We start from the raw sequence: 24,896 nt of genomic DNA on the forward strand, positions 1-24,896 counted from the left end.
AAAAAAAAAAAAAAAAAAAAGTATCACTATTCACTACCATATATTCTCTGTATTCAAGAATCCATACATATGGCACTCTGACTTATTCCACCAAACATATCTGCAGAAGGGTTATGACATCAGATCCTGATTAGAAAGGTCAGTTTTCAGGTTTGAATTAGTGGCTCAGTTTACTCCCCTCCTTTCTTCTCCTTTTCTCTCCCTCTCTCTTTTCTTCCTCCTCACTTTCTTTTTTCCTCCCTTCCTCCCTCCCTTCCTTCTTTTCTTCCTAACAAACTATCTGTTAAGAAGTATTTGGTATTTAGCCACTTATACTGTCTTGGGAGTTCTATTTTTCCATGCTTTTACTATAGTGGTATCTTTCATCATGATCACTCTCTGTTCCAGATTGCTGTTCCCTGGAAAGAACAGCATCCCAGGAACCATCACTCACTGTGTTCAGGTAGAATTGGGCAGTATGGTTGTGGGGTTTGAGAAAGGTGTATGAAACAGAACACTCAGGAACTACCTAGCAAGCTGGTTACAATCTCCTCGTGGCTTTCAAAGAACATACATCTAAGGACTGCTGATCATTTACTTGACAACACAAAAGGACAGAAATATGAGTAAATGAACAAAAGCTGAAGCCACTGATCAGACACACAATTACTTCTAACAGTTTCTTCTTCCTCCTTCCCTAAGGAGCCTGACAAGACTTCCAGGCAAATAAATAAATATCCTGTGAAGTTATTTATTTAGCCCTAGATGTGACCACTTCCGTTAGAGTTAGACCCCTGGCTGATGTGTGGGTTGCTGTATGTGTAAACACTGTTGGATTCTTTTTTATGAGGTAGTAATAGTAGCCACTGTTATTTTTGTTATATAAGAATTCTCTTTGATAATTCTACAATGAAGTCAGAGTTTTGAAATTCTAGCAATACAAATAATAATTTCTAACTCTACCCTAACATTTTACTTCTATCATTCACCTCCTAATCCTCTAATTCACATGGGCAAAAATGACAACCTCTTTATTTTTTATTTATTTATTTATTTTTTGCGGTACGCGGGCCTCTCACTGTTGTGGCCTCTCCCGTTGCAGAGCACAGGCTACGGACATGCAGGCTCAGCGGCCATGGCTCACGGGCCCAGCCGCTCCGCAGCATGTGGGATCTTCCCAGACCGGGGCACGAACCCGCGTCCCCTGCATCAGCAGGCGGACTCTTAACCACTGCGCCACCAGGGAAGCCCTGACAACCTCTTTAAATTAATAATTATCTTAATATTTAATAGTTAACAGCCTTCAGAGAGGGCTATTCCAAAAGTTAGTGTTAATGCATATATGGCCAATTAATTTATGACAAATGAGCCAAGAATATACAATGGGGAAAGGACAGTCTCTTCAATAAATGGTGCTGGAGAAACAAGAGAGCCACGTGTAAGAGAATGAAACTGGACCACCATCTTACACCATACACAAAAATTAACTCAAAGTGGATCAAAGATTTGAATGTAAGACCGTAAGACCTGAAACCATAAAACTTGTAGAAGAAAACATAAGTGGTAAGCTCTTTGACATCAGCTTGGCAATGATTGTTTTTTGGACCTGACTCCAAAAGCAAAGGCAACAAAAGCAAAATTAAACAAGTGGGACTGCATCAGACTAAAAATCTTCAGCACAGCAAAGGAAATCATCAACAAAATGAAAAGGCAAGATACTGAATGAGAGAAAATATTTGCAAATCCAAAATATATAAAGAATACATATAACTCAACAGCAAAAAATAAACAATCTAATTAAAAAATGGGCAGAGGATTTGAATATACATTTTTTCCAAAGATATGCAGATGGCCAACAGATATATGAAAAGATGCTCTACACCATTAATCATCAGGGAAATACAAACCAAAACCACAAGGAGATATCACCTCATGCCCTTTAGAATGGCTATTATCAAAACAAACAAGAAATAACAAGTGTTGGCAACGATGTGGAGAAAAGGGAACACTTGTGCACTGTTGGTAGGAGTGTAAATTGGTGCAGTCAGTATGGAAAACAGTAGGGAGGTTCCTGAAAAAAATTAAAAGTAGAACTACCATACAATCCAGCAACTCCATTTCTGGGTATCTATCTGAAGGAAGAAACCACTAAATCAAAAAGATATATGGACCCCCACACACACATTCATTACAGCATTACTTACAATAGCCAAGACATGAAAGCAACCTGAGTGACCATCAATGGATAAATGGATAAAAAAATGTGGTATATATACACAATGGAATAGTATTCAGCCATAAAAAGGAAGGAAGTCTTTCCATTTTTGACAATATGAATGGACCTTGAGGGCATTATGCAGGGGAACTAAGTCAGAGAAAGACAAAAATATATAATCTCACTTATATGTGGAATCTAAAAACAAAAAATTAAAAAAAAACATTTAAAACCTCAAATCATAAATACAGAGAACAGATTGGGGGTTGCCAGAGGTAGGGGTTGGGGGTATACAAAATGGGTGAAAGTGGTGAAAAGGTACAAACTTCCAGTTATAAAATAAAAGTCATGGGGATGTGACATACAGCACAGTGACTATAATTAATAATACCGCACTGTATATTTGAAAGTTGTTAAAGGTAGCAGATCTTAAAAATTCTCATCACAAGAAAAAAAATTTGTAATTCTATATGGTGATGGATGTTAACTACACTTATCAAGGTGAACGTTTCACAGTATACAGAAATAATGAATCATTATGTTGTACATCTGAAACTAATATGCTATATGTCAACTGTATCTCAGTATTTCAAGTTAGTATTTTAATATTAAAGTGAATTTAAAACTTTCCAACATTCATTACTACGAAAAGTATCACTTGACTGATTTTAAAAGAAATGTTATTTCCAAAATTAAAAGAGTCTTTGCTTCATAATAAAACAACAAACTGAACACAAAGGCAGAGGAAGATGGTGAGATACATGTGCAAGAAAAGGCGTGGTTTTAATAAGAAAGAGCTTCTTTTGAAAGTCACTAAACTTTGTTGCTCTGAACTTTCTCTTGCAGTAGAGCTTCTCCACTGAGGGGTGAGGGGCATGGTGGTGGTGGGGAGATAAACCACTTGTTGTTGAGAAGCTGCTGACTTACTATTAGCATTATTGTGTGGGAACATTGGTTCCTACTCCATCCTAGGAGAAAAGGGAAGAAGGGAAAAAAGACCAACTGATGAAAAAGGGAGTAAGATTAAGTGAATGGGAAAAAAAATTCACATTGTATACTTGTAAGTTGTACAGATATGAACATACATGTGAAACACCTAGAATTTTTTTTTAGAATTTATTGAAAATTCTAACATGGATCTAACATGGCTAAACATAGATCAATGGTAAGAGTGTCATGTACCAAGGTTTTGATTAATCCAAAAATCTGTGTATCTGAAATCCACAAAAAGAGAACACTATGATCCCATTTGTTCAGTAAAGGTTTATGTGTACCTTATATACATATACATATGGATACAGAGAGTATTTGTACAGACACTGTCTAGAAGGACACATTCCAAACTATTAAGATGGCTCCCTCTTAGATATTTAGTTATTTTTAAACTTAATAAACACTATGAATCCACCAGGCAAAATAAAACCTATAATCTTGACAATAATTATATCTATCCCATGCCTGTGTCCCCCACCTGAGGTAATCATCCTCAACCTTATATTCATTTAACCTTTCTCCCTGTGCACATGTGCAAGAGCTTGTCTTGGCTAAGTACCTGTGCAATATGGTAGCCTCTAATCACATGTGACTGTTGAGCATTAAAAATTTGACTAAGAAACTGGGTTTTTAATTTTCTTTAATTAGTTTAAATTTAAATTTTGAACTGGTATAAATTATGTTTCTGATAAACACAACTTCATTGTTTTGGTGTAACAACATTTCTCTTTAACCACTGAATCACCCAGGATACTACTGTTGAATTGAAGTTCTATCAGATGCAAGTCTCCTCTCTAGTTTTACACGTAAACACATGGCAATCTAGTTGGTGTCCACACATTGACTCAGGTCAAATGATCTTTTCTATGCACCCATGTAATATTGTAATGTGTTTGATGCAGACAGCGCAAGTTATGAAAATCTTTTCATGTGCTGTACTGGTAATTAATAGTCTTATTATTTTAATTTTAATATAATTAAATATTTTTTAGTTAAAAATAAGTATGTATAAATTTTAAAATTTAAAAAGGAGGCATAGGAGGAGTCAAGATGGCAGAATAGGAGGATGCAGAATTTGTCTCTCCTCACAAGTACATCAAGAGTACATCTGCAAATGGAACGATTCTCACAGAGCACCTGCTGAACATTAGCAGACGACTTTGGACACCTGAAAGGACAAGAAAAATCCCCTCACAACTGAGTAGGACGAAAGAAGGAAAAACAGAAAAGAGGAATCAAAAAAGGGACCTACAACCCTGGGGCATTTGTGGGAAGTGGGAGGGGCACCCATCTGAGCAGGCTTGCCCGCCCCTCAAGCCAAGGTCACCTTGACCCACATAGGCTCCAGGGTCTTGAGCACCACCCATTCCAAAGCCTCCTTGGGAAACAGACCTGGGAACCCCTGCCTGAGACAGGAATCCACCAGTGCTGGTGGGGGCTGAGTGCTAAAGCGTGAGGTTAAGAGAGCAGATCCAGGGAGAGGACTGCTGTTGGCTGTGCAGATACAACAGAGGGGATGGGAGTAAGGGGCACTGCGGCTGGGAATGCCCCTAGCAGAAGTGTGGTCTGCCTAGGAAATGAGGTGCCATCGTTGAGTGGCATGCAATGGGTGGGGCCACCACCAGCCTCACATGCCAGCCCCTGCCTCCGTGCGCACTGGGAAGGACTCCACCAGAGCGAGCGAGCCCCAGTCTGTTGCAACTGCCTGCTGGTCTCTGCTGCCACAGGCACTTGGTGCATACCCCAGTTGTGGCTGCCACACCCCTCCCTGGCCTGAGTAAGTGTGCCCCAATCAGCCACTGCTTTTTCTCCCTCTCGCCTGGGTGGGGAGCAGATGCCTGAGGGTGGTGCACACGGAGAGGTGGGGCCAAAACAAAAGCTGAGCTCCAGGGGCAGTGTGACTACACAGGCCATGGATTAAGCCTCCGTGATCAGCTTGGTAAATCCTGCATATGGGATATATGAATAGACAATGAGTGTTCCCACAACTTAGACCAGTCTAACTTTAGCAGCAGTGGACTCTGGGTGCAGATACAAGCAGCAGTTTGGTCAGGTGAGAGTCTGAGTGCCCCACTGGGCCCACAGCAGGTCCAGAGACCTACTTAGAGGTACTGGAGAGCCTCCTGGGGAGGCAGGGGTTGGCTGTGGCTCACTGTGGGAGCAAGGACGCTGACAGAGGAGGCACCAGGAAAATATTCTTATTACTATTATTCCTTTTTAGTTTGCTTCATTTTGTTCAGTTGTTGGTATTATTGTTTTCATTATTTATTTTTATTTTCAATATTTTTAATTTTTCTATTTTTACTTTTGTGTGTTTTTTTCCTGTTTTTGATTTTTTTGGGATCCTTTTTATGTGTTGGTTTTATGTTTTCTTTGCCATTTTTAAAAATATTAGTTTGCTTTCAGTTTTAGTTTTGTTTTTCATTTTTTGTTTTCATTAGTGTAGTCCTTATTGATTGTTCTCATTTTTGAGTTATTTTGTTTGTCTGTTCCCTTGTTTTTTGTTTTCTATGTTTTGTTTTTGTTTTTTCTGTCTGTTTCTTTGTTTCTTTCCGGTTGTTTGGTTTTCTTTTTGCCATTTGTCTTGGGCTTGGTTTTCTTCTTTTTGTGTGTGTGTGGGTTGTTGTTGCTGTTTGCTTGATTTTGCTACTTGTGTTGGGGTTTTTTTGTCTGTTTTATTTTCCTTTCTTTTTTCTCTGGTTATGCTACGTAGTTTGCAGGCTCTTGGTTCCCCGGCCAGGGGTTGGACCTGGGCTTCTGGGGTTGGAGCACCGAGTCCAGGATGCTGGACCACCAGAGAATTCCAGAGCCCAGGGAATATTAATCACTGTGCACTCTCCTGGAGGTATTCATCTCCACACCAAGACCTGGCTCCACCCAACTGCCTGCAGGTTCCAGTGGTGGAAACCTCATGCCATACAAAAGAAAGGAACACAGCCCCACCCATCAGCAGGCAGGATGCCTAAAGTCATACTATGCTCACAGACACCTCAAAACACACCACCTGATGTGGCCCTGCCCATCAGAGGGAAAAGACTCAGCTCCACCCACCAGAGCACAGGCACCAGTCCCTCCCACCAGGAAGCCTACACAAGCCCCTGGACCAAACTCACCCACCAGGGGGAAGACAAGAGAAACAATGGGAACTATGACACTGCCGCCTGCAAAAAGGAGACCATAAACACGGTAAATTCAACAAAATGAGACAACAGAGCAATATGTTGCAGAGGAAGGAGCAAGGTAAAAACCCACAAGACCAAATAAATGAAGAGGAAATAGGCAATCTACCTGAAAAGGAATTCAGAGTAATGATAGTAAAGATGATCCAAGATCTCAGAAATAGAATGGAGGCATGGATTGAGAAGATACAAGAAATGTTTAACAAAGACCTAGAAGAACTAAAGAACAAACAACCAGTGATGAACAACACAATAAGTGAAATGAAAAATACACTAGAAGGAATCAATACCAGAATAACTGAGGCAGAAGAACGGTTAAGTGAGCTGGAAGATAAAATAGTGGAAATAACTGCCAGGGAGCAGCATAAAGCAAAAAGAATGAAAAGAATTGAGGACAGTCTCAGAGACGTCTGGGACAACATTAAACACACCAACATTTGAATTATAGGGGTCCCAGAAAAAGATGAGAAAGAGAAAGGGTCTGAGAAAATATTTGAAGAGATTATAGTTGAAAACTTCTCTAACATGGGGAAGAAAATAGTCGCCGAAGTCCAGGAAGCACAGAGAGTCCCATACAGGATAAACCCAAGGAGAAACATGCCCAGACACATATTAATCAAACTAACAAAAACTATATACAAAGAAAAAAATTTTTAAAGCAGCAGGGAAAAGCAACAAATAACATAAAAGGGAATCCTTGTAAGGTTATCAGCTGATGTTTCAGCAGAAAATCTGCAGGCCAGAAGGGAGTGTCAGGATACATTTAAATTGATGAAAGCGAAAAACCTACAACCAAGATTACTCTACCCAGCAAGGATCTCATTCAGATTTGATGGAGAAATCAAAAGTTTTACAGACAAGCAAAAGCTAAGAGAATTCAAAACCACCAAACCAGCTTTAAAACAAATGCTAAAGGAACTTCTCTAGGTGGGAAACACAAGAGAAGAAAAAGACCTACAAAAACAAACCCAAAACAATTAAAGAAATGATAATAGGAACATACATATCAATAATTACCTTAAATATAAATGGATTAAATGCTCCAACCAAAAGACACGGACTGGCTGAATGGATAAGAAAAGACCCATATATATGCTGTCTACAAGAGACCCACTTCAGACCTAGGGACACATACAGACTAAAAGTGAGGGGATGGAAAAAGATACTCCATGAAAATGGAAATCAAAAGAAAGCTGGAGTAGCAATACTCATATCAGACAAAATAGACTTTAAAATAAAGACCGTTACAAGAGACAAAGAAGGACACTACATAATGATCAAGGAATCAATCCGAGAAGAAGATATAACAATTGTAAATATTTATGCACCCAACATAGGAGCACCTCAATACGTAAGGCAAATGCTAACAGCCATAAAGGGGGAAATCGACAGTAACACAATAATAGTGGGGTGCTTTAACATACCACTTACACCAATGGACAGATCATCCAGACAGAAAATTAATAAGGAAATGCAGCCTTAAATGAGACATTAGACCAGATAGACTTAATTGATATGTTTAAGACATTCCATCTGAAAGCAGCAAAACACAATTTCTTCTCAGAATATTCTCCAGGAACATTCTCCAGGATAGATCACATCTTGGGTCACAAATCAAGCCTCAGTAAAGTTAAGAAAATTGAAATTGTATCAAGCATCTTTTCTGACCACAGTGCTATGAGATTAGAAATCAATTAAAGGAAAAAAAAAACTGTAAAAAACGCAAACACATGGAGGCTAAACACTATGCATCTAAATAACCAAGAGATCACTGGAGAAATCAAAGAGGAAATCAGAAAATACATACAAACAAATGACAATGAAAACATGATGACTGAAAACCTATGGAAGGCAGCAAAAGCAGTTCTAAGAGTCAAGTTTATAGCAATACAATCCTACCTCAAGAAACAAGAAAAATCTCAAATAAACAGCCTAAACTTTCACCTAAAGCAACTAGAGAAAGAAGAACAAAAAAACCCCCCAAAGTTAGTAGAAGGAAAGAAATCATAAAGATCAGAGCAGAAATAAATGAAATAGAAATGAAGAAAACAATAGCAAAGATCAATGAAATTAAAAGCTGGTTCTGGTTCTGTGAGAAGATAAACAAAATCGATAAATCTTTAGCCAGACTCATCAAGAAAAAGAGAGAGAGGACTCAAATCAATAAAATTAGAAATGAAAAAGGACAGATTATAACTGATACTGCAGAAATACAAAGGATCATGAGAGACTACTACAAGCAACTGTATGCCAATAAAATGGCAACCTGGAAGAAATGGACAAATTCTTAGAAAGGCACAACCTGCCAAGACAGAACCGGGAAGAAATAGAAAATATGAACAGACCAATCACAAGTAATAAAATTGAACTGTGATTAAAAATCTTCCAACAAACAAAAGTCCAGGACCAGATGGCTTCACAGGTGAATTTTATCAAACATTTAGAGAAGAGCTAACACCTATCCTTCTCAAACTCTTCCAAAATATTTCAGAGGGAGGAACACTCCCAAGCTCATTCTATGAGGTCACCATCACCCTGATACCAAAACCAGACAAAGACATCACAGAAAAAGAAAATTACAGGTCAATTATCATGGATGAACATAGATGCAAAATCCTCAACAAAATATTAGCACAGTGAAACCAACAACACATTAAAAGGCTCATACACCATGATCTAGTGGGATTTATCCCAGGGATGCAAGGATTCTTCAATATATGCAAGTCAAACAATGTGATACACCATATTAACAAATTGAAGAATAAAAACCATATGGTCATCTGAATAGATGTAGAGAAATCTTTTGACAAATTTAACACCCATTTATGATAAAAACTCTCCAGAAAGTGGGCATAGAGGGAACCTACCTCAACATAATAAAGGCCATATATGACAAACCCACAGCAAACATCGTTCTCAATGGGGAAAAACTGAAACCCTTTCCTCTAAGATCAGGAACAAGTCAAGGTTGCCCATTCTCACCACTATTATTCAACATAGTTTTCGAAGTTTTAGCCAGGACAATCAGAGAAGAAAAAGAAATAAAAGGAGTCCAAATTGGAAAAGAAGGAAAACTGTCATTGTTTGCAGATGACATGATACTATACATAGAGAATCCTAAAGACACTACCAGAAAACTACTAGAGCTAATCAATGAACTTAGTAAAGTTGCAGGATACAAAATAAATGTACATAAATCACTTGCATTCCTATACATTAACTATGCAAGATCAGAAAGAGAAATGAAGGAAACAATCCCATTTACCATCACATTCAAAAGAACAAAAAACCTAGGAATAAACCTACCTAAGGAGGCAAAAGACCTATATGCTGAAAACTATAAGATACTAATGAAGGAAATCAAGGACGACACAAACAGATGGAGAGATATACCATGTTCTTGGATTGGAAGAATCAATATTGTGCCCTATCAAATTACCAATGACATTTTTCACAGAACTAGAACAAAAAATTTTACAATTTGTATGGAAACACAAAAGACTCCGAATGGCCAAAGCAGCCTTGAGAAAGAAAAATGAAGCTGGAGGAAACAGGCTCCCAGAGTTCAGACTATACTACAAAGCTACAGTAATCAAGACAGTATGGTACTGGCACAAAAACAGAAATATAGATCAAGGGATCAGGATGGAAAGACCAGAGATAAACCCACACACCTATGGTCACCTAATCTATGACAAAGGAGGCAAGAATATACAATGGAGAAAAGACAGTCTCTTTAATAAGTGGTGATGGGAAAACTGGACAGCTATATGTAAAAGAATGTAATTAGAACACTCCTTAACACCATACACAAAAATAAACTCAGAATGGACTGAAGACCTAAATGTAAGGCCAGACACTATGAAACTCTGAGAGGAAAACATAGGCAGAACACTCTTTGACATAAATTGCAGCAAGACCGTTTTTGACCCACCTCCTAGAGTAATGAAAACAAAAATAACAAATGGATCTTAATGAAACTTAAAAGCTTTTGCAAAGCCAAGGAAACCATAAACAAGACGAAAAGACAACCTTCAGATTGGGAGAAAATATTTGCAAATGAAGCAACTGACAAAGGATTAATCTCCAAAATATACAAACAGCCCATGCAGCTCAATATCAAAAAAACAAACAACACAATGCAAAAATGGGTGAAGACTTAAATAGACATTTCTCCAAAGACATATAGATGGCTAACAAACACATGAAAAGATGCTCAATATCACTAATTATTAGAGAAATGCAAGTCAAAACTACAATGAGATATCATATCACACCAGTCAGAATGGCCATCATTAAAAAATCTACAAACAATAAATGCTGGAGAGGGTGTGGAGAAAAGGCAACAGTCTTACACTGTTGGTGGGAATGTAAATTGACAAAGCCACTATGGAGAACAGTATGGACATTCTTAAAAAACTAAAAATAGAACTACTATATGATCCAACAATCCCACTACTGGGCATATACCCAGAGAAAACCATAATTCAAAAAGACATATGCACCCAAATGTTCATTGTAGCACTATTTACAACAGCCAGGACATGGAAGCAACCTAAATGTCCATCAACAGAGGAACAGCTAAAGAAGATGTGGTACATATATAGAATGGAATATTACTCGGTCATAAAAAGGAACGAAATTGTGTTATTTCCAGAGACCTGGGTGGACCTAGAGACTGTCATTCAGAGTGAGGTCAGAAAGAGAAAAACAAATATAGTATATTCACACTTATATGTGGAATCTAGAAAAATGGTTTAGATGATCTTATTTGCAAAGCAGAAATAGAGACACAGTTGTAGAGAACGAGTGTATGGATACCAAGAGGGAAGGGGGTGGTGGGATGAATTGGCACACGGGGATTGACATATATACCGCACTATGTATAAAATAGGTAACTAATGAGAACCTACTGTATAGCTCAGGGAACTCTACTAAGTGCCTTGTGGTGACCTAAATGGCAAGGAAATCCAAAAACGAGGGGATATATATATACATATGGCTGATTCACTTTGCTGTACAGCAGAAAGTGACACAGCAGTGTAAAGCAACTATAATCCAATAAAAATAAAATGAAATAAAATAATGAAAAGGAGGCATACTACTGATGCAGAATCAAAAGGAGATGCAGAAAGTAGCACTAGAACCAGAATAGTAAAGAAAAAGGAGCCTGGCTAAAAGTATGTCGGAAATTTCATGATGAACAGCAATTGCAATTTGTTGGAGCAGAGCAAAAGGAAAAAAGCTGTTTGTTGGTTGTGTAAAAAATGGACAATATTAAGAGACATTTTTAGCAAAGACATAGTGAATTTGGTAACTTGCTTCTCAACAGTCAAAAAGAATCGATGACATTAGTCACCTGTAATCAAAATTAAATGTACAATGAAACATTTTGAAGTGATTTTAAACAGAATCTGAGCTGATTCTGTATCTGTATGATACTAATGTTCAGTCTTCTAAAGCAGATTCCTGAAAAGTGTCATGTATACCATTGTTAAATCATTCAGTAAATATTTGCAAATGCTATGGATCAATGCCAGACAATGGAATTCTTAAAAGAAATAGAACACAATACATTTAATATCTGTGTTCTTTGCCTGTACTTGTTGGTTAAGTCATGGAAGAAATATACAAAGATTTATTGTATTGTTAAGTCCAATTCAAGATTTCATTAAAACAAAAAAATGCTCTCCAAATATTCAATAATTAAAGACAAAAAATACTTAAAGGCAAAAAAATGGCAGAGTAATTTACATTTTCTCATTGATATCAGACTACATGTAAATGAGCTTAATTTGAAGCTCCTAAAAAAAAAGGAAATGCTGATTTGTAGCCTAGCTAACCTAGCTAAACAGGCACAAAATTTCGTGTTAAAATTGAAACTTTTCAGAGTACAAAACAATGAAATTAATTTTACACATTTTCTAACATAAATCAATTTTAAGAAAAAGTTGAAGAATTATTTGCTGACATTGATAAATTTATACTTGCTTATAAATTTATGCAATACCCTTTTGAATTTAATGTTGAAAATATGACTTAAGTATCAGTAAACTTATTTAACTTGGACAGAGATAGTTTTGAAACTGATGCTATTGCTTCAAAGTCAAATCAAATCTTCTAAAAAAAAGAAGAACCAGTTGTGTTAATGTACATGCATACATTAAGAGAAAATAATTTTTTGGTACATGATTAATTTATTGGGACTTTTAGGTATGTTTGGAATTATTAGGGTATGTGATTCTGCTTTTTCAATTGCAAATTTTATGAAATCTAATAGAGATCAAGCATTTCTAATAAAAATTTGGCATCCAAATTGAGACATACTCTAAGTATAAAATACATAGTGGATTTATAAAATTTAGCATGAAAAATGTAAACTATCTCATTCATAATATGCTATATTGATTACAGTTCAAAATGATAACATCTTGGGTATTTTCAGTCAAATATAAAATATACTAAAATTAATTTCATCTGTTTAAATATGACCACTAGAAAATTTTAAATTACATACATGTCTCAAATATCGTTTCTACTGAGCAGCACTTGTATATATCCAGAAACGGAATGGCTGAGTTATAAAATATTTTATGGTTCTACACTTGAAAATAATGCCAAATTGTTTTCCAAAGTCTCTGGATTATCAGCATCAACATCACCAGAGAACATGTTAAAATGCAAATTCCCAGGCTGAATCAGAAACTCTGGAGATGTGGCCCAGCAATCTGTATTTCCAAGTGACACAAACTCAAGTTTGAGAAATCACTGTCCTAGTACTTAGAACAGACTTTAAAATACTCTGTACCTAGAAGAAATATGCCATTTTGGAAAGGGAAGTCCTGTCTTTGTTATGGTCATATTTTTGAATGTCTGCAACATCTACAAATCTTGGAGACAAAAATAGGCTTCTATAGCCTCCTGGTAGAGAGAGCCATGCCTCTGGTGAAAGTGACTGAAAGCCACCTTTAAACAACTTAGTCACCCTAGTGCAGAAGAAAGGACTCAGGCTTCAGAACCCGAATACCAGCACCAGCACTCCTTAGCTCTGAACTCTTAAAAGGTCTTTTACCTCCTGGAGCTTTGGTATTCTCCACTATAAAGTGGGAATTATAGCACATACCTCAAAATATGGTTATGAGGATTAACAAGGCTCACACAAAGTGCTAGACACAGAAAAGGGACACCATAAATAGTAGCCTTATAAAACTAAAGCTCTGATCAGGAGCATGTGGCCAGTGAATAAGAGCCATTATCCTAGGCTTCTTTGGAAATGACCCTTTGTGAAGTACTTTCCCTAGTAAAGCAACTATATTTTCCATATCTGGAAAACAAAATGGAAGCAACTGTGAGCCCCAGTTTGGGCAGATCTCAGAAAGAGCCTTAAAACTCTATGTTTAGGAATTCTGTATTATAATCTAACTCTACCCTGCCCAAAATGTTAGCCGATAGCCACTTGGCTATATAAATTAACTGCAACTTCTATTTCTGATCAAGATGGAGTAACGGGGCCCAGATTTACCCTTCTGCCTAAAACAGCTAAAAGAATAGACAAGATGTATGAGAATGGCACTCAAGGCATTCACTGGACATAGGCAATAAAGAACAGTGACCCCTGAGGGATGGAAACAAGCATGGTAAGCCGTATCCACTTTCTGCCTGAAGAGAGATTTTAGGCTATGCCCGGGAAAGAGTTCTAGAGAGGAGAGAGCTACACAGAGAGAACTCTGGAGAGGTGTAGAGGCTTCCCGTCAAGTGCTCAGCAGAGTACTGATTATCACATACACATGAGGAAACAGGCTGGGGAAAGAACCACGAAAAAGAGACAACAATCCTTAGAGATCACACAGAGATGGGAATGGTGCCTGTTTCCATCTGCCAGAGAGAAAAATCTCATCATTCAGGAGCATTGGTTAGAGTACAAAGATGGGTCTTACTTCAATAAAAGGGGGAAAATACCCTTAAATACAGCTCTAGTCCTGCACAACAATGCTTAAAAGAATCAAATTGTTTGTTTCCAAGTAATTTAGGCACATCCCAGGACAAAGATCAGGAATATTTTTAGGAATACAAAAATATCCAACACCTAACAAAGTAAAATTCACAATACCTGACTTATAATAAAAAATTACCAGGCATGCAAAGAAGCAGAAAAATATGACCCATAATGAAGAGAAAAGCCAATCAACTGAAGCTGACTGAGAAATGATAGAATTAGTAGACAAGGACGTTGAAACAATTATGAATATATTTCATATGTTCAGAAGCTAGAGGGAAGAACATGTTAAGTGAAGACATGGAAGATATAAAAAAAAGACCAAGTTGAACTTCTAGAGATGAAAACTACATCATCTGAAATGAAAAATGCACTGGGTGGGATTAACAAGAGATTATAAATTTCAGAAGAAAAGATTAGTGAACTTGAAGGGGAGGCAGTAGAAACTATCCAAAATGAAACACAGAAGAAAGACTGGAAAAAAATTAACAGGGCATCAGTGAATTGTGGGGCAATATCAAGCGATTAAATAAACCTATAACTGGAGTCCCCAAAGGAGAAGCGGAGGGGGACTAAAAAATAATTTAGAAATAATGGTTGAAATGATGAAAACTAAGTCCACAAATCCAAAACACAAAACAAACTTCAAACACAAGAAAGATGAAGAAAACTACACGGAGTCTCATAATCAAATTGCTCAAAAATAAACGATAAAGAGAAAATTTTAAAAGCAGACAGAAAAGAAAGACACATTTATACAGAAGAACAAAGACAAGAAAAAGAGTAAATGTTTTCTCTTAACATCAGGAACAAAATTAGGATGTCTAATCTCACCACTTCTATTCAGCTTTTTACTGGAGGTCCTATTCAGTGCAATAAGGTAGGAAAAAGAAATGAAAGGCATCCACACTGGGAAGGAAAAAGTAAAACTGTCTTTACTCACAAGACATAACTGTCTATGTTAAATATCTGACAGAATCTATGAAAAAGCCACTAGAAGTAATACATGAGTTTAGCAAGGTTGTAGGATACAAGACCAATATAAAAAAAAAATCAATTGTATTTCTATATACTACAACAAACAACTGGAAATTCAAATTTAAAAAGCACTACCATTAATAATAGCATAAAAATATGAAACATGTAGGGATATAGACAAAAGATGTGTAAGACCTGCACACTGAAAACTATAAAACATTGCTGAGAGAAATTAAAGAAGACCTAAGTTAACAGAGAAAAATGCTATATTAATGAGTTGGAAAACACGATATTGCTAAGATGTCAATTCTCCTTAAATTGATCTATAATTCAATGCAATGCCAATCAAATCACCAGCAGGCATCTTTCTGGTAGAAATTGACAAGCTGATTCTAAAATTTATATGGAAATTCAAAGGACTAGGAGTGCCAAAACTAGTTCCAAAAAGAACAAGTTGGATGGCTAATACTACCTGATTTCAAGGTATATTATAAAGCTATAGTTATCCAAACAGTGTTGTATTGGCATAAATATATACAAAAATATCATTTGAATAAACTAGAGTCCAGAAATAGATCTACACATATATGATCAATTATTTTTCAACAAAGTTGCAGAAACAATTCCAAAAATGGTGCTGGAACAACTGGATATCCACAGACAAAAAAAAACAACCACTGTGACCACCACCAAAAGAAAGACTTTAATCCTTATCCCACACCATGCACAAAAATTAACTCAAAAATCATAGTCCCAAATCTAAGAAAACATAAGACAAAATCTTTGTGACCTTGGGTGAGGCAAATATTTCTTAGATGTGACACCAAAAGCACTATCCATAAAATAAAAAATTGATAAATTGGACTTCATCAAAATTTAAAACTTCTGGTCTTTGAAAGGCACTGTAGAGAGAACGAAAAATAAACAAATCACACACCACAAGAAAATATTTTCAAATCATGTACATGATAAAGGATTTGTATCCAGAATATATAAAAACTCTATGCAATAATATGTTAAAAAACCAGCCCAATAAGAAATGGGCAAAAGATTTGAACAGTACTTAAGAAGTCTATGGATAAAATAAGCACATGAAAAAATGCTCAATATCATCAGTCATTAGGGAAATGAAAATTAAAACCACACCTAATGACATAAAGAGCAGTGATCACACCAAGTTCCTGAGCATATAGAACAACTCACACTGCTGGTGGGAACATAAAATGGGACAACTAGTTTGGAAAACAGTTTGGCAATTTCTTACAAAGTTTAACATACACCTACCACACAGCCCAGCCACTTCATTCCCAGAGATTTATCCAAGAGAAATGAGTATGTCCACACATAGACCTGTACACAAGTGACCAAAGTGGCTTTAACTGTAATCCCTAAAAAAATGGAAACGATCCAAATGTCCATCAACAAATGGGTGGATAAACAGTGAACAAAGTATTGTATATCCATACAATAAAATACTACTCAGTAATAAAAAGCAACAAACTATTGATACACACTATAACATGAATAAATCCCAAATTAATTATTCTGGGTGAAAGAAATGACCCATTCCCTCCTCCCAAAAAAGTACATTATGAATAATTCCAGTTATATAAAAATCTAGAAAAAGTAAACTAATCTACAGTGATAGCTTATCAGTGGTTGCCTGGGGATATGAGGGAAGGGAAGGGCAGGAAGGAGAAATTACAAAGGTTTATGAGGAAACTTTGTGGGTGATAGATATGTTTATCCTAATTTTGGTAATGGTTTCATGGCTGTATACAAATGTCAAAACTTATCAAATTTTATACTTTAAACACATGCAGTTTATTATATGTCAGTTATATTTCAATGAAGCTGTTAACTTTTAAAGTTGATTTAAACTGAGTAAAACTAAAAGTTCAGTTCATCAGTTACACTAGTCACATTTCAAGTTTTTAATTGCCACATGCAGGTGATGGCTATCATTGTGGACAGTACAAGTGTAGGACATTTTCATCACTGCTCAGAGCAGCTGATCTAACTAACACATTGAAAAAGCATCTGTTTCTTTCATTCCTCCTCCATCTACCTACCCCAAACTTCAAAACTGGAAATAAGCATGGCAGCATGGCACTGATATATAAATTACGGGAGAAGCTTTTTTTGTTTGTTTGTTTGTTTGTTTTGAGGTACGCGGGCCTCTCACTGTTGTGGCTTCTCCCGTTGCGGAGCACAGGCTCCAGACGCACAGGCTCAGCGGCCATGGCTCACGGGCCGAGCCGCTCCACGGCATGTGGGATCTTCCCGGACCGTGGCACGAATCCGTGTCCTCTGCATCGGCAGGCGGACTCTCAACCACTGCGCCACCAGGGAAGCCCACGGGAGAAGTTTTAAAAGCAGATTTTATTAAGTTTAATGTAAAATACACCTCCTATTCATAAACATATATAGCACACTATTTCCTCACTTAGGTATCACAGCTTCTATGGATTACATTTAATTAGTTTCTTCCAAAGCTCAAGTTGAAGGCAATTTTAAACTGACATGGGAAAAATGAAACAGACAGCACTGTCTCGAAACATACTTTTGCCTTGTAAGCCAAGTGGTTATAGCTAAAATATAACTCATAAAAGAGAATATACATTTTTTTAATATACTTACAGATATTTTATGAGTTACTCTGAAATACGTAGCGTGTTTCAGAATACACTACATAATGCAACTAAATTTTCTTATTTAAAAGAATCAAGCATATAACTCACAATAAATATAAACACAAGTTTCAACTGTAAGAACAGATGTAAAAAGAGAAGACTATGGTATATATGGAAATGTTTCACATTCAAGTTCATAAAATTAGGACAGAGAAGTCGTTAAACTTAGTATGCTTACTGACACTTTTTTCCTTCTCTCCCTATAGCTTTCAGTTTAGAGAGGAGTGATTTTATTAAAAAAGACTCAAACTCTCTTTTCTGTTTCCTCCTACCACCACCTCACCCTTCCGTGTAGCCTGTGGACTTGGGAGGCAGAGTCTATGTTTGCTCTGTGTTTTTGTTTCAGTATACAGAACTCAGGGCTGGAATCTTCAACCCGCCCTGTTCCAAAGGCTGATACACTAAACCTTGATGCACAGTTTGATGTCTGAGTCATCTCTGTCTTAGAAATGGATACAGAAAAAGGCAATTGGAGCTGGCAGGAGAGGGGAGGTTGGTGGCCAGTGTAGACCAATCAACCAAGACAACCCCCAAACAGTGTATTGTACTCGATAAGCAAGAAGTATAAAAATAGAACCCAAGTCCCTCTGTTGTTTGTAGAAGCAGAACTCACAAGCCAGTTTCACTTACTTTTTTACACCGACAGAGCCATTTTCCTTGTTTTCCATGTCAACAGATAGCATGGGGAGGCTGCAGGTTTCCTTTACTTCAGCAACTAATCAATAAGGGAGAAAAGCTTGTGTTTAATTCTTAGAAAGTGAGAGAAGAATATATATTCTGAATCGGAAACATAATGGCCCCTTTTACAACCTCACACCAGTTCACGTATGTTTGCTTACATCTCTAGTTCCCTCAGCGACCAGAGAGACGTGATTAAACCTAAAGAACTGGAGGAGACTATTGGGGTGTGCTTTCATCTGTACTGGCACTCCCTGCCTTGACAATAAGCATTTGCAAATGAAATTGAATCCTTGTTCAAAACAAGTGCTGTGTGAACTGGCACAGCTTCCTCCAGGTGCCAAGCTCTCACTTAAGACATTGTAACTTATAAATGAGTCAAAGTCGAGAAAAACAATCCCCCTTTTCCTCCCCTTCCCACCACGGGCTATGATTTCTTCTTTTCTTACTGTATTTGTTTTTCTGTCCACTCCCACTGCTCCTCTGTTTTTTCATTGCGATGCAAAAGAGCACTTAAAGCTTTCGTCAGCAAGTATTCCCCTACCTCACATATTCTCAATGAAAACCTCAAAAACCCGTCTGTGAGATGGCCACACTGTGGTAAATCTGGAAGCTCACAAAAATGTCAGATAGCCCTTAGCACAGAAAGGTGGTGCTGGTGTGTGTGTGTGTGTGTGTGTGTGTGTGTGTGTGTGTGTAAGAGAGGGTAGGCAACTCGTTAGATTTATATAAAAATCATCAAAACACTCAAGGAGATATAGTAGCATCCATCACTTTGTCTTTTTGTTTAGTAGGAAGAGGACTGAAAAAATAAAATCCCTCCACAATTAATATGCAATTAGCAAGATGAAAAATCTATGAACAAAACTGCTGGAAAAAAAAAAAAAAAACTAGTTCTGAAACGTGCTTGTTCTTCTGCAGCTGAAGCCATAAATTAAATACGTTTCCTCTCCAATCACTTTATACTTCGGCACTCCTTCCCCTAGGGATTACTCTGACATGACAAGTGCATCATTCATTTAGTATATTCACAAGGTTTTATCACTGTTAGAGAAGTAGATGATTAACAAATAATACTGTTAAGTGTGGGATTATCTTCACTGCTGATACATACACATGCGCACGCACACACACACACACACACACACACACAAACTTCCAGTCGCTAAACCACTTAGATCATCCATAGAGAAATCCAACATTTAAGATACATATAGATATGAACACACATCCACACACCGTTACAGAGAAGACAGAAGACAGTGCAGCTTACTCCATGCCAAAAGAATGATTTCACTTCAGTTGGAAACTGTTACACATTCACCATTTTCTAAGCATCTCAGAAACAAAACAAAACAAAACACTCACAATGATACTCTGCAACACCACACTACATTGTCTTATTATTATTTTCTTTTTTTGTGGAAGAGTAAAAAGAAAACCTACCTAGAAGCAACTAAAACATGTCATTTTTTATAGGCTTATCAAGAACAGCCAAAGAAACCCCAATGTTTTCTTTCACAAAGTAGGCTGGCAAAGGAATTCAATAAGGAGGTACAATTTGACACAGTGAAATAAAACCAGGCTGGCTCTCAGCCAACATGACGTTAGGAATCACACACAAGCTGCACCAACTGCCTTCTGGTTCATGGCTGACTTTTTAAAGCTACAGTGTGCCTGTTCACTTTTGCTAACTACCTTCAGCACAATTAGTGGAAGTGAGTGAATCATGGGTCTCCAAACTGCAGAATTCTCCCTGCACCTGTCTTGTTCAAAGAAAAACAAGCTATATCAAGAGCCTCTTATTTTCTCCCTCCCCTTCATTGTTTCTGCATCATATGTCTTTGCTGCTGTTCTGAGCATGAATGCCATGTGTCAAACTATTTCTTTTTCTTTCCTGTAGGAGAAAAGAGAAAATAAGACAAAGCCTGGTGCTTAGGCGCTATACCCAGTGAACACCCAGAAGCTGCAGTCCTGTTACCCTTTCTTCCTAGTTGAGACTTGCCAACAAAGTTTCCAGGGCTGGCTTTTAAGTAATCTCTGTGAGAATAAGGAAAGCACTGCCTAGATGAAAATCCTTTTATTTCATTATGCAGGAAGTAACATATTTCAGAGAGGATGCAAAGTAGATGACCAGATCTCCTGAGAATGCCCACATTCTTTAATTTTGGCATTCATCCTACCCGATGAAGTCAGCAAAAAATTCAAAATAAAACAAACCTTATTCTACAAAACAAAAACAATTAGTCTGGGAGGTTTCATTTTAACTGTTTATCCCAGTTGCGTAAAAAGCATAATTCAACAGATTCAACACTTATTTTCTATGAGCACCTGGTACTATATTAGTTACATATGAAAAAGAAGATCTTGTGCCAGCCCCCAAATTCATAGTATCTTCCACCACCATCCTAGGTCCCAGGTCTGGTAAGTGGGAGATGGAGTAGGGACTGGGCACGATCTTTTGATTAAGTTACCCCGGTCAACCTCACAGCTCTCTTGCTTGCTTGGCTGGGAACTAGTGCTCAAGGGAAACATTCCCATTTCACAAATGTGCTGTACATACACTAGAAACATAAATGGTTGTCAGTGAAATAAACACCAATCAATATTTGCACACTTTTAGGTCAAAATGTCAACAAAACCTCTCAAGGTAGGGCAGAGAATTACAGGTTCTCAAGAAGGATCCTAGAAAAAGTCATCTGCTGCTGTAATCGTGTGTAGACTTCAGGCAGAATTGAGGAGAAACCTGCTGGTCTCCCTTTTCTTTAGTACTTTTTAAGGGTACTAGAAGATCAGCAACTATGATCCAAATTTGCAACCTGAATTTCAAAGTCAAGTTTTTCCCCTTACTTATTGCAGAAATTATATTAGAAATTTTCAACTTCTTGAAAGATCGTCGCTGAGAAAAATTTCAAGGGCTGTCTCTGCCCATCTTTGCCATTGCCCCCTTGAAAGAGCAAATAATAATAATTTAGGAAAGAATTCTAAATGTTCTTATATTTTTGAGTAACGTTTTTTAAGCACGGCTCAAACAGGTGGGGTTTTTTTGTTTGTTTTACCACCACTGATCAAAATGATGAACTCTTCTGGAGATAGAGCACTCTTTCACCAACAGATTCTATAATGCTTTTGGGTTTGATCTGAAATTTCTCAACTGTTCTACAACTAAATTCAAATGGAAGGGCGCTGGGCTGTGAGTCCTGAGGGCAAGGGATAGAGAACAGGATGTCCTGACAGCACTGTCATGCCACTGCTCAGAAAAAAATCAGGTTCAGCACGCCACTCTTGAAAGGAAAGAGGCAAAGAAAATGTAGTTATGCTGACTCTTCCTTAGACACACTCACAGGAGAAAGGATTCTGTGAAGTTTCTCCAGGAATTTCTTCCTACATATAGAAAAGGACATCCCTTCCTGTCTTGCCTGCTGTGATCAAAAGTTTGCCTGTTACACAAGGGTATGGCTTTCAGGAGGTGTTGTGAAAAATCAATCCCATTTTATACAAAATGAGCCACGAATTCTGACAACAGGAGGTTTCACTCATCAGCTAGTTTCTAACTTTGGAATAAACTGACATTTGTGGGTATAAGTATATATACTAGTACTCAACCACTTCCTCTTCACTCCCTCCACCAAACTATTTGATATTAACCCTCTTCTCTGCTAATAAAAATTGTGTATTTATGTGTAGTGTGGTGTCTGGTTGTGTGTGGTGCATAGCATAAAGGCAATGTGTGATGAGTGTATGTGTACGCTGTGTAATATGTGCGTGTTTGTGATGTGTGTAGTGTGTGGTATTTGTGTGTTGGCAGAATGTGTAGTGCACGGTGTTTGTGTGTATGTGTGTCTGTAGTGTGTAAGCATAGAATGAGAGATACACATGCAAACCGACAAGACCTTCTGATCCAGGATATCATGGGATGTGCTAAAATAACTTCGGAGATCCTTGTGCTAGGATTCTGGAGCAGAACTTTCCTGGACACTTGGGAATGGGCTCAGATAGCAGGGGAGATGGGTCAGAAAGGACGGGAAACTGGCGCCTCGATCGGCTGCTTTTATTGATCCGCACTCATCCCCCAGAGACCCAGTGCCCTCCCCCAGGAACCTCCCGCCGGCCTTGTCGCCAGGAGTGGGCCCACAGGCGCATCCAGCCCGCGTCCCAGAGCGCAGACCTGGGTGCACAGGGCTGCAGAAGTAATCTCGAGAAGCCGCCCGAGGGCACGGCCGAGCGCAACGGGTCCCCAAGGGCAGCTCAAGGAAAACTAAGGAGGGCCTGGAGAGGGGGCGGTGGGGGCAGAACAGAGGGCAGCAAAGGAAATGCCAGAGAGCCTCTTGGACCAGCTGGTCCCGTCCGATAGCCAAACGACTCGCTTGTGGCACTGGTGACAGAGGGGAAAGTTTCTGGCTAAGACTTTCAAGAAGAAACCGTTCGTCCTTGAGACTGGGGACTCCCCGGGGGAGCTTGTCTTTGGAAAGGGAGTAGGGGGGTGTGGCGCTCGCTGTGCGCCCAGCCGAGCCGTGCCACCTCCCGGTCCCATCCTGCGAGCTCTGCCCCGCAGCCCGCGGTGAGCCGCAGCTCTCCGCGGAGCCGGGCACGCTTCTGTCCCCAGTTCCACTCCAGGGTGACAGATTCCACGCTCGGGGGTGCAACAAGCTGTAGGAGCACCGGACACACAGCAGAGACGAGGGAGGGCAGGGCGGTTTTTATTGTGGCTTTCTTCGTTTCCTTCCATCCTGGAGAGGGGGGAAGACGGGCGCGTTCCCAGCGCGCTCGCAGCACGAGCGGATCACTTACCTCCCCGCATGGCCGGCGCCGGGAGGCTTTACCCCGCACAGAGCTCGCCGGCCGCCACGCGCCCAGCCCCAATGCAGCCGGCCGGGCGCGCTGGGCACGCCGGGACTTGTAGTCTCCGCGGGCGGGGTAGGGGTCCAAGGGCTGGGGCGGCTCGGAAGCCGAGAGGCCCGGAAGGGAAGGGACGAGGCCGGGGCGTTGAGATGGTAAGGTAGGACGTTTGCAAGAACTTAAAACCTCCTGGGAGCTGGAGGTGGGAAACACTCCTGGAGAGACTTTTAAATTGGGGATCTTCAGGCTGGTACCATTTTTTTCTTCCCGTCTGACTCGCACGTGGCAACTCTGATGAAGTTTTTAGCTGGGTTTTGGCAGTTATGACAAGTAGAGATTTCCCGGGCCAAGCCCATATTGTTTAGGGCCTTACTCTGCCTTCACCCCGAACGCACACGTGGCATTCTCTGCTTGGAACACCTATTCTGTGGCTTACTCAGTTGAAGCCCTGGGCATGCAAAGGGAGAGTGAATAATTGCACCTTACGTTTGTAGAGCACGCTGCAGTTTACAAAGCACTTTTTATGTACTTGGTTCATTATATTAGAACCATAGGATTTTAAAACCCAGGGATTTTACCAGAGTGATTTTGCTTGTCCCAGTGATTTAGGATGGGGAACTACCGGAATGTAGTTGGTAGGGCCAAAGACACTAGACATCTTGCAATGCCCAGGGCAGTCCTGCCCAGCAAAGAATTATCCCACATCCTGTGTGACTTGACTGTCCCACTGCTCATTCACGTGGATGAAAAACCTGTTTATATTTACCTGAGCCTAGAATCTATTTTATATATAAACATAAGCTTTTTCACACAGTGAAATGGCAATGCCATTCCTGGAATTTGAGTCACCAATACAGTCCATTTTGTGCTGCCCATTTCATGGTGACTCTACAGATTGGATGCAAGAGTCTGACTACTTCATTGCGTCTTTTAGTTTAGGGGTAACTGAGCAGTTCCATGTTGAATCATGTTTACTTTTTCCTTTATATTACAGTGAAGGCATTGCTTTGAACTGTTTAAAAATTACATGTGTAGGTACCTTATGACTTTCCCTTCATAAAGGTAAAGAGTTTATTAACTCATATTTGTTGTTCAAAGGGGCATTAGGTTTGACAAGGCTGTGGACCATTCATTCAGTCAACAAATATCTTTTGAGTGCCTACTACGTACTAGGCACCATTCTAGATACTTGAGATACATCAACAAATAAAACAGAAAAAGTTTACTGCACTTAGGGAGCTTGCATTCTAATGTGAGTGTGGGAGAGGCAGGCAATAAATAGTAAATATAAACTAAATAAGTAAATTCTATATATTAGAAAGTGGCAAATATTATGAAAAAATAAA

General features: G+C 38.7%; 1 protein-coding gene across 1 annotated transcript in view; it reads right to left on the minus strand.

The window, feature by feature from the left end:
- Positions 1–23,579, minus strand: part of SAMD13 (sterile alpha motif domain containing 13) — a 48,381-nt gene extending 24,802 nt beyond the window's left edge. Inside the window, exons 1-2 of the mRNA XM_024767869.1 lie at positions 23,503–23,579; positions 18,664–18,748 (exon numbers count right to left, since the gene is read on the minus strand). Coding sequence (XP_024623637.1) covers positions 18,664–18,748; positions 23,503–23,512 — 95 coding nt within the window. The 5' untranslated portion in view covers positions 23,513–23,579. The remainder of the gene's footprint in view (positions 1–18,663; positions 18,749–23,502) is intronic.
- Between the last annotated feature and the right edge of the window lie 1,317 nt (positions 23,580–24,896).

The sequence above is a fragment of the Neophocaena asiaeorientalis genome, unplaced genomic scaffold (genome assembly GCF_003031525.2).
Source record: "Neophocaena asiaeorientalis asiaeorientalis breed wild unplaced genomic scaffold, Neophocaena_asiaeorientalis_V1.1 scaffold546, whole genome shotgun sequence".
Lineage (NCBI taxonomy): Eukaryota > Metazoa > Chordata > Mammalia > Artiodactyla > Phocoenidae > Neophocaena > Neophocaena asiaeorientalis.